Below are 11,305 nucleotides of genomic sequence, written 5' to 3'. Positions count from 1 at the left end.
CTACGAAGATTCTGATTAAGAGATCTAAGAGACACTCATTCAATCGAAAGTAGAACGGAAGTGGTTGTCAGGCACGCGTTCATGGGGAATGATGATGATTGTCACGTTCATCACATTCAGGTTGAAGTGCGAATGAATATCTTAGAAGCGGAATAAGTTGAATTGAAAAGAAAACAGTAGTACTTTGCATTAATCTTTGAGGAACAGCAGAGCTCCACACCTTAATCTATGGAGTGTAGAAACTCTACTGTTAAAAATACATAAGTGAAAGGTCCAGGCATGGCCGAATGGCCAGCCCCTCTGATCTAAGAACCATGCATTCAAAGATGATTCCAAAGATTCAAAGATGTCTAGTACAATAGTAAAAAGTCCTATTTATAATAAACTAGCTACAAGGGTTTACAGAAGTAAGTAATTGATGCATAAATCCACTTCCGGGGCCCACTTGGTGTGTGCTTGGTCTGAGCTTGAGTGTTACACGTGTAGAGGTCATTCCTGGAGTTGAACGCCAGTTTTGGTGCCAGTTTGGGCGTTGAACTCCACTTTCCAACTTGTTTCTGGCGCTAGACGTCAGAATTGGGCAGAGAGCTGGCGTTGAACGCCAGTTTGCATCATCTAAACTTGGGCAAAGTATGGACTATTATACATTGCTGGAAATCCCTGGATGTCTGCTTTCCAACGCAATTAGAAGCGTGCCATTTCGAGATCTGTAGCTCCAGAAAATCTATTTTGAGTGCAGGGAGGTCAGAATCCAACAGCATCAGCAGTCCTTCTTCAACCTCTGAATCTGATTTTTGCTCAAGTCCCTCAATTTCAGCCAGAAAATACCTGAAATCACAGAAAAACACACAAACTCATAGTAAAGTCCAGAAATGTGAATTTAACATAAAAACTAATGAAAACATCCCTAAAAGTAGCTAGATCCTACTAAAAACATACTAAAAACAATGCCAAAAAACATATAAATTATCCGCTCATCAAAAAGCGCTTCATCAACATTCATACCAGGAGAAGTTTTTTTGTAATATAAGTTTCACCATATCTTCTAATCCCTGCAGCCGTTGCTTATGGTCGTCTAATTCAGTTTTTAAAGCTGTTACCTTCTCTTCACTTTGTTTTTTGATTTCATCTATTTCTTTATTTTTCTTAAGTTTTTGTAAGAGTTCTTCCAAAACATCGAACTCTTCCTGGATTCTCTTTACCAAACACTTTTTGAAATACATTAGTAGGAGTTTCTCCAGCTTCTTCGAGATCATCAAGTTTATCCTATACACACAAATAATGATAAGCATATTTTTAGTGCTAAAATTTCAATGAAAGAATGATTAATTTAATCATAAAAAGATTAGAGCCTTAAATTGGTTCTCCTAAAAAAATAAAATCATAATTATATTAGTCATTCTATCATCTAGATAATCACGTGTCATAGATTATTATGAGCCTTATAATCTAATTCACACTAGCAATTTTATTCATTGTTATATCTTTTTAAAATTAATTTGAAACATCTAATATGCAGAAAGCCAAACCAATACACGGTAACTTTTTAGAAATTATTTTAAACATGTATCCTATACATTTCTAATTGTAGGTGACATAAATATGAATATCTTATAATTATCTAACAACCTATTGATAACAAATAGGAGCAGCAATCCAAAATAGCCATAAAATAGCCATAAAATAGCAACTAAAATAGCAACCATGACAGCCACAATACAGCCACAAAATAGCAACCATGACAGCCACAATATAGCCATAAAGTAGCAAATAAAACAGCAACCATGGCAACCATAAAACAGCCATAAAATAGCAACTAAAACAACAACCATGACAGCCAAAAAATAGCAATTAAAACAAGAAAATTATAGACTAACTTACAATAATAGCTTGTGTTTCTACATAAAGTCGTTTCCCTTTCAGTCCATTCCGAGTTGCAACAAACATTTCAGCTTGATTTGGTTCCTCCTTGTTCTCTTTTTTCTCACATTACATATCAAGATAACAATTATGAAGTTATAATATACAAAAATTAGGTAAAAATCACGAGTAGATAATTTTAACTCAAACATGATCTTACCAAATCAACACGTACTCTTGCAAAATTGATTGGCCCCATTTTATGCCTCCATTGTTGCTTCTGGCGATTTTCAGAATTTACACACACATGGCCTATGTTAAACATAAACAATGATGAAAAACAAAGAAAAAATTGAAAGAGTTATACTTGATCATATCAAATAATAATAAATTGAAATCCTCAAGCTCACTTTGACAGTTGGAATACTCCAATATGCAATTAGTTTCCGAAATTGTACTTCTGGAATTTCCAAAGGACGATTCACCAACATATCTTCAATATTTCCAGAATATGGTTCAAAGTGTTTCTTCTTGATTCTTGTCTTGTATCGCTTCCATGCTCCTTGAACACCAGTCATCATCCATAGCTTTGAGAATTTTGGAAGAATGAACTTTGACTACAAACACATTGATTTCATCATATCATATGAATAAAAATATTATAAACATATGGCATAAACATAAAAATAAAAATAAATAGAGCTTACATTATTATATTTTCCATATGCGCTTTTTGATTTGCTTAGGCACAGCTTTCCAATTAGTGTACATCAAGGTAATAAAATCACTATTCCATCCCATTGTTCTAATAAAATTGGTTTAATCTTTCACTTTCTGAGGAGTTGGCCCCACGGCTGCTCCACAATCAAAAGTCACTTCCTCCCTTTCTTCCCAAGTTCTTGCATAAATCTTTAGGCATCTTGTTTTTCCACTAGTCTTTTTAACCTTTGGAGTATCTAAATTAAAAAATTGAGAAATAATACAAATTAAAAAAAATAGCCACTATTCATATAGAAAGGGACAACCGTGAATCATATAGAAGTCTTTCCAAATTAAACAAGTATATGCACATGTTACTATTCATATAGAAAGGGAAGCCGTGAATCAAATATGGATTTGTAAAACAAATAATGATAATCAGAAAATGTAAAACAAATAGTAAAAAACAAAAGGACATCACCTTCTACATGAGCATCTTCCATAACTTGGTCTCCATCCACATCAAAATTATCATTTTCATGTTCACCAAGATAATCTTCCTCATGGGGGATATGAAAATTTCCTCCATCATTCGGGAATGGCCTAGATCTAGCATCCGCAGTAATTGAAACTTCAATATGCTCCTCTTTTCTTTCTAAATGAATTCCTTGCTCACCCAAAAAATCATCAAGAGTCATTGTTGGACCTTTTAGGTTATTTTTTTAGGTTAAGTTAGCTGGTTCTTTTTCAATAGCTCCAGGATCCTCACCAATTAACTCAAAATCCGCTTCCTCTTCTCTCTCCACTTGTACTCCTTCTGTATGCAAAAATGCATCAAGAGCTATTGCTGGACACTTTACCTTGCTCTTCATCTTGTTAGATATTGGTTGCTCTTCTAGTTAAACATTACTCCGCACTTGGTTATGGGAAGACCTTAAAGACCGGTTCATAACATTCTCCACAAGTGTCTTAGTTCTCCCTTCCATGGATTTTTCCTACTTTATTTGATTCCAATTTCTGAAAATTTTCTCTTAGGATGTGCTATTTTGGCTTGATTACTTCCTTTATCACCTTTGGATATAAAATTTTGGACTAGTTTCGCAGTAAAAGATACTTCCTTCATTTCAAGTTCGTTAACTTTTGGATGAGCTTGATATTTTTTTACTAGCCTTTTCCTCTTTGAAGTTGCTCCATTTCCCATTATGTTGCTGTATAAAAATATTAAACAGACATAAAACAGCAAAATGAGGAGCAAATCAAGTAGTGAAGCATAACAAAAATTGCCAAATTCTATATCACATAAAACAGCAAAATGAGGAGCAAATCAAGTAGTGAAACATAACAAAAATTACCAAATTCTTCACATAAAATAGCAAAATGAAGAGCAAATCAAGTAGTGAAACATAACGAAAATTGCCAAATTCTATATCATAAAATGTTCAGCAAATCAAGTTCAAAACTGCTAATCGAATTCAATTATATTGTTTATCTTAAAGTAGACTAAATATCAAAAGACATTCAACATGAAAAAAAAACTGCACAAAGGTCATAATATAAATATGAAAACCTGCAAGTACAAGCAAGATAAAAAACTTACGGAGACATGGCTCAACAAATTACAATCTTCAAGTTCTAGAATGTCCACCAATGTTCCTTAAACTCCTTTAAAGCAATCTTTCTCTATAACAGAGTAACGTATCAAATTTACATTATTCTTTATAAACAATTTAACTCAATCAAAGTGGCAAACAGAACAATCAAAGTAAATCCCTGACCATGTTTTTGTGAAAACATAAATTTCTAAGCAAAAGTAAGCACTTACAGGGCTTTGTCCACTAAAAAAAGAGTGATATAAGTCGTTCTATTGACTAATAGAAGTACCCATGTGTTTCAACAAAAAAAACTATATGAGTATTTAATTTCAGTTTTTTTTTTTAAATCCAGTTTTAAAACTAGATTTTTTAACCAAAAATCCAATTTTAAAACCAGTTTTTGAAAATCCAGTTTTAAAACCAACTTTTTCAACCAAAAATCCAGTTTTAAAACTAGTTTTGAAAAATCCAATTTCCAAACCAGATCTTTTAACAAAAAATCTACTTTTAAAACCACTTTTAAGACATGAGATAGAGAGAAGCAGAGAAAGTGCTTCAAATCAGACACTATAAATGGTTCTAAAACATACTAAAACTATAGTTAATTACTGCCTCCATTATTTCACATACAAACACAAATACAAATGTGCAACACCAATCCATGTCATGATTAAAACCAAAACAAATGATGAACTGAATACATATATTTTAGCATTTCTGTAGAGAGTAGTAGCTTAATTAGCATGCATCTTAATTAGCTTCTAATAAATACAGTCTTTATATAAAGATCAAAGGAAACAAACACTGCATAGCTACAAATTAAAGAAGAATATTTTCCAAGAATAATTATCATCAGTAGTCCACAACAAAAAATTAAATTAGAACCCGAATTTTACTCTAATAATTAATAACTAATATTTTTTTATGACATGTAATTAAAAAGAAACAAGAAGATGGAAGAAAAGGAAATACTAATTAAAGAGCACTACTAATTAATAGATTAGCTTCTAGTTTATCTATACCTACTAGAATATTACATGTTTCTTAGAATTAACCATTACTTAAAGGGAGGAAAAATTAATAAACTCAAGTTGATGAATCAATAAGAGTTCAATTTATAGGCTTGGATGATGCATCATCATATCTATCATCAAAAACTTGCCTGGCTTGAGCTTGTGTGCTGTAGCTGTTAATTAACAACATATAAAGATAGCAATAATCAGTTGAAATTAGTAGTGATTATCAGACCACACCAATAATAATCATGGGCTCATCTCACCTTCTTTTGTTTTCCCCTACCGTACTTGCCGGACACTACTTTTGCCTACAAAACCCTTTGAATCCATGGGAATCATGCTTCTACAGTTTTCTATCTATTATTTAAAATAAGCATCTTGGAGAATTACAGCTTCTCCTAATTTGCAAGTACAAAGATCCAATCCATATTAATTTTTTTCCAATGGGAACCACTACAGAGACACTAGTTGGAATTGATTGAAGAAGTGAATTAAACGGAAGAGAAAATCGAATAGGTAAAACAGAGAGTACAAGACAAAAACAAATTACTTGGTGAGCTACGACGGCAAAAGTGTTGATCAGAGAGAGTGATGATGTGAGTTTCCTACTCTGGTGCCGGTGCCAGTTGCCTGCTCCGGTGCCAGTGCCAGTTGCGATGAGGAGGTGGCGAGACAGGGGAAGAAGAGGAAGAAGGAAAGGGGTTTCTCGAAGGTGACTGCGTACGTAGAGTCGAGACAGGAGGAGGAGAAGCTGTTGAGCAGCGTGCGTAGAGAAGCGTGCATGGAGAAGATGACCGCAAAGGAGAACACCGCGCTGACGCCCCTGGAAGAGAGCAACGCGCCGACGCCTATGAAAGGGAGCACAACGCCGTCGCCGGTTCGGGTGGACAGCACTGCGAACGAGACCAGATGTCGTACGTGAACGAGACTTGCTGCCATTTGTGTTGCCGTTTGGGTTGATTTCAAAAGTTAGGACTTACGGTGGGTACGGGGTGGTAGTGATGAACTGAAGCAATAGTAGAAATGATCTGAAGGAAACTAAAGGTCTTTTTTTTTTCTAAGTTATTTGATTGGAAAATAATTATTGGGGGGAATATAATGAAAAGTTTTTCTCTAAAATTTTTAGCTTTGAATGATTTTAGGAAACTTTTTGTAAAAGTTATTTATTCAATTTTTTTGATAACCCTTATAAAATGTTGTATTTTTATTTAAAATCGTCATCTTAAATGTTTTATATTGTAATATTTTTGAAGTGTTGCTTTAAATATCAAAGACAACAATTTTGTGGGTGGCCAAATAGTTTGTTATCTTTGCCTTACTCAAAGGCAACTCTTAAAAAATGTTGTATTTTTCTATTTAAAGCAACTTTTATTAAATGTTGCTTCGAATAAGGGTTACTTTAGGCTAAAAATGTTGTAGTGAGAAGAGTTAGTTAGGAGGTTTTGAAAAAGAAGAGAGATAAAATAAGATATTAATTAAGAAAAGATAAAAATAAAAATTAAAAAAATTTGAAATTAGAAAAAGATAAGATTTTGAAATTTGATTTTGAAAAAGATATGATTTAAAAATTTGAATTTTGAAAAAGATAAAATAAGACTTTTATATTTTGAAAAAGATATGATAAGTTTTGAAAAAGATAAGATTTTTGAAAAAGATATGATTTTATTTTTGAAAAAAAAAATTGATTTTTGAAAACTTGACAACTAAGATATGATAAGATAAAATTTTGAAATTGAAAATCTGAATTTTATTTATGATTTTCGAAAATTATGGTTGAAAACAAGTTAGAAAAGATATAATTTTTTTTTGAATTTTATGATAAAAGAGAAAAATACAAAAAAGACACAAGACTTAAAATTTTTAGATCTAGCACCCTTGTTTTTCGAAAATTTTTGGAGGAAAACACCAAGGGACGCCAAACTTAAAAATTTTAAGATCAAAATACATACAAGACTCAAGAACACCTTGAAGACTCACAAGAACACAATGAACAAAATTAAAAACTCAAAGAACACAAGAACAAAACAAGAACACTAAACTTAAAATTTTTAGAAAACTAAAACACAATTTTTGAAAAACACAAAGGAAAACACAAGAAAACACTAAAATTAAAGACTTGACACAAGATTAAACCAAAGAAAAATAATTTTTGAAAAAATTTTAGAAAGAAGGACTCATAAAAATCGAAAAACACAACAAGAACAAAAACAAAAGACTCAAAACAAGAACAAAGTTCAAACAAAGAAAATAAAAATATTTTCTGAAAAAGATTTTTGAAATTTTTGAAAATTTTGAAGAAGAAGAAAATAAAAATAAAAGACTTTAATGAAAGTTATACTCTTGCAAAAATCAAAGACTCAACAAGAACATAAACAAAGACTTTAACAGAGAAAAGACAAATAGTTTAAAAAAGAGTAGGAAAAAGTTTTAAAATTTTTGGAATTGAAAAATAGGAAACAAAAACATTGAAGACTCAATACCAAGAACAAAAATTGAACAAAGAAAAGAAAAATATTTTTGAAAAGGTTTTAATTTTTTTCGAAAAAATGAAGAAGAAGAAAACAAAAATTAAAGACTCAATTAAAATAATGTAAAATAAACTTACCTGATCTAAGGAGTAAAATAATCTCGCAGTTTGTCTAAACACAATAATCCATGGCAATGGCACCTAAAACTTGATGCGCGTGTACGCAAACCCCACATTGTTCGTACAGCAGCAGTACCAGCAAGTGCACTGGGTCGTCCAAGTAATACCTGAGCGAGTCAGGGTCGATCCCATGAGGATTGTGGCTTGAAGCAAGCAATGGTTGTCTTGCAGGTCTTAGTCAGGCAGAATCAGAAGGTCTTTGAATTAGAGGAAACTATTCATAATTTGTATTTGTAAAACAAGTGTTTTCAGGGATAGGAATAGAGTTGAGAGTCAGAGTTGCTTTGTCTTTCTGAATGAACTCTGGTATTACTGTCTTCCGTACTTGTAAATGATCTTCTTCTATGACAGGCTGTAGGTGATCAAAGCCATTGCCCGTGGTCATTGATCTCCTCTGCTATAGGTCAAACGCCATTGCCTGTGGTCATTCAATCTGACGGAGGGTGAAGCTCTAGCAAGTCATTTTCTTGGCAATCATACTCAAAGCGCCACAGACAAGGTCGAATCTTCCGGATCAGAGAACGCTGCTTCTATGGATTCTAGCCTATACCATGTAGACCCTAATTTCCCCGGAGATCGGCTGAATTGGTGTCTCGAGAAGTCCCCAATGAAATCGTGGATTAACTATCTGAGAGATGTATAAACATAGCTATTAGTTCGTGCTTTCTGGCCAAGTATTCACACGAACCCAAGTAGACGCGGGTGTTTGTCAAGCACGTTCGTCTTAATGTGATGAACAAAGCTAATTTGTCAGATCATCCTGCTCACCACGATAAAGATCGGGATATACATCTTAAAGATAGATCAAACACTAATAGAAGAAGAAACAGAAATACTTTTATTAATTCATAGGACACAGCAGGGCTCCTCCCCTCACTCTAGGAGGTTTAGAAACTCATACTGAAAGTAAAAACAATGTAAAACTCGAAAATAGTGTCTTTCAGATTATTCGAATTACATAAACATAATCCCTTAAATACTAAAGAGATGACTAGTAAGTGTAAAACAGTCTATTTAGTGCTAAAATCCACTTATGGGGCCCACTTTGTGAGTGTTTGGGCTGAGTTTTGATGAAATCAACGTGCTTAGGCTTCATTGGGTGTTGAACTCCAGTTTTGGCACCTTTTTGGGCGTTGGACTCCAGCTTGGAATCCCTTTCTGGCCCTGGATGCCAGAACTGGTTAGATGGCTGGCGTTGAATGCCAGTTTTGGACCTTCTAATCCGAAGCAAAGTATAGACTATTAAATATTACTGGAAAGCTCTAGAAGTCAGCTTTCCATAGTCATCAAGAGCACTCCATTTGGACTCCTGTAGCTCTAGAAAAGCTCTTCCTAATACAGGTAGGTCAGATCTGGACAGCATCTGCAGTGCTTTCTCTGTCTCTGAATCAGACTTTTGCTCCAGCTCCTTAATAAAAACTTAATAAAAACTAAACAAAACATACTAAAAACTATATGAAAATTGACCTCTGGACTTCTGTCTCTTTAGTATGTTTTGTTTAGTTTTTATTAAGTTTTTTTTAAGGAGCTGGAGCAAACGTCTGATTCAGAGACATAGAAAGTACTGCAGATGTTGCCCGGATCTGACCTCCTTGTATTTGGAAGAGCTTTTTTGGAGCTACAGAAGTCCAAATAGAGCACTTGTAACAGCTATAGAAAGCTGACTTCTTGAAATTTCCAGCAATATATAATAGTCTATACTTTGCTTCAGATTAGAAGGCCCAAAACTGGTATCCAACGCCAGCTACCTTCCCCCTTCCAGGCGTCCAGCACCCACAGAGCAGAGTCCAGCATCCAAACGCCCAGAGAGGACCTCCTAGCTAGTGTTCCACACCCAGAGACCTCATAGCACGTGGATCTCATCAAAACTCAGCCCAAACAATCACCAAGTGGGCCCAGAAGTGAATTTTAGCACTAGATAGACTGTTTTACCCTTACTAGTCATTTGTTTAGTTTTTAAGGGATTATGTTTATGTAATTCAGACCTTCTTTGACACTTTTCATCATCATTCAGCATTATTTTCGTTTTCTATTGTATTTTACCTTCAGTATGAGTTTCTAAACCTCCTAAGTTGAGGGGAGGAGCCCTGCTGAGTCCTATGAATTAATAAAAGTATTACTGTTTCTCTTCGATCCGTGTTTGATTAGTTCTAAGATGTATATTCGTTCTTTATCAATATGAATGCGTTGAACTGGCATAAGGTTATTACATTCTACATGGGTTCAGAGTGCGTCTTTCATCAAACAATGATGAACCACCAGCTTGAATATACATCTCTTAGACGGATAATCCACGACTTTGTTGGGGACTTCTCGAGACATTAGTTCAGCCAATTTACGGAGAGACTAGGGTCTCTATGGTAGAGGCTAGAACCCAAGGTGCATCACTTTCTGATCCAGAAGATCCAACCTTGTCTATGGCATTTTGAGTAGGATCATTAAGGAGAATGAACTGTACGAGCATCACCCTCAATCAGAATGGATCCGCACTAAACCTGGGGTTTAGATCTGGAGGAGTATTGGCAGCTGCTCAAAAGCCTGTCATTGAGGAAATCACTCACAAGCAAAGAAAGTAGTAATATCGGAGTTAATTCAGAAAGGCAAAGCAACTCCAATCCTTAATTATAACCCTTTTACTAATTTCTTTGATAAAATACTTTATACCCTTCTCTCATATTTCTTTTACCGATTCCATTAAAAAATTCACAATCAAACTACATTCAAACATAATCAACCTTTTGATCTGCTTGACTAAGACCTGCAAGATAATCATAGCTTACTTCAAGCCAACAATCCTCGTGGGATCGACCTTGACTCGCTTAGGTATTACTTGGATGACCCGGTGCACTTGCTGGTACAGCTGTACGAAAGTGTGGGGATTCGTGCACCATGCCCTAAAAGGGATTTCTTAAAATATATATATATATAAGCAAATTAAACAAAATGCAATGCAATGAAATACTAATCAAGTATTCACAAAAGAACATGACTACCAAAACTAGAAAATAGTGCAAAGTGTTTAGGACGAGAACTTTACTCCCCAAAATTGCGGATTCCCCCCACACTTAAATGTTGCACCGTCCTCCGTGCATGCACTCAATCCGAAGTGAAGAACTATGAGGCTCCACCTTCAACTGGTGGGCATTGGGGCTCGGGATGCTGTGTAAAAGAAATAAGCACGAATTAAGGAAAAGTAAAATGTGTGTGGTATGATAAAAGGCAATGTGTGTATTCTAAGTGTGCACGGTTTAGAACACACACATCGATCGAGTAAAATGGTAACCACAAAAATCAAAAGAAATAGCATGTGTTCCTCAATTAAGTGGCCTAGGTTGGAAGTAAAGAATAAGCAAGAGGTAGGCTCAAACAACCATAGGTAGGGGTGTGCAAAAAAACTGGTTTCACTGAATTGAATTGAAACTGAACTGAAACTATTTTAAATAAACCAGTTTTTTTAAATAAAAAACTAAACTGAAACCATAGTTTTTATG

General features: G+C 34.3%; 1 protein-coding gene across 1 annotated transcript; it reads right to left on the bottom strand.

Moving 5' to 3' along the window:
- Positions 1,147 to 3,257, bottom strand: LOC110271497. Its single transcript, XM_021122443.1, has 6 exons — positions 3,041 to 3,257; positions 2,692 to 2,816; positions 2,288 to 2,477; positions 2,081 to 2,172; positions 1,882 to 1,983; positions 1,147 to 1,266 (listed from the first exon to the last, which is right to left on the bottom strand). Exons 1-6 carry the CDS (start codon positions 3,255 to 3,257, stop codon positions 1,147 to 1,149), a joined length of 846 nt encoding a protein of 281 aa, XP_020978102.1.

Source organism: Arachis ipaensis, chromosome B04, assembly GCF_000816755.2.
Source record: "Arachis ipaensis cultivar K30076 chromosome B04, Araip1.1, whole genome shotgun sequence".
NCBI lineage: Eukaryota > Viridiplantae > Streptophyta > Magnoliopsida > Fabales > Fabaceae > Arachis > Arachis ipaensis.
This window is presented reverse-complemented; position numbering and strand designations above follow the sequence as displayed.

Bases quoted from the DNA above. Each gene is read 5' to 3' on its own strand.
- LOC110271497 (XM_021122443.1), bottom strand. From the start codon at position 3,257: ATGACTCTTGATGATTTTTTGGGTGAGCAAGGAATTCATTTAGAAAGA. The intron at 2,173-2,287 runs GTATTCCAACTG...TGTTTAACATAG, and splicing joins GAAACTAATTGCATATTGGA to GCCATGTGTGTGTAAATTCT. The intron at 1,267-1,881 runs GTAAGTTAGTCT...TTGTGTGTATAG, and splicing joins TAGAAACACAAGCTATTATT to GATAAACTTGATGATCTCGA.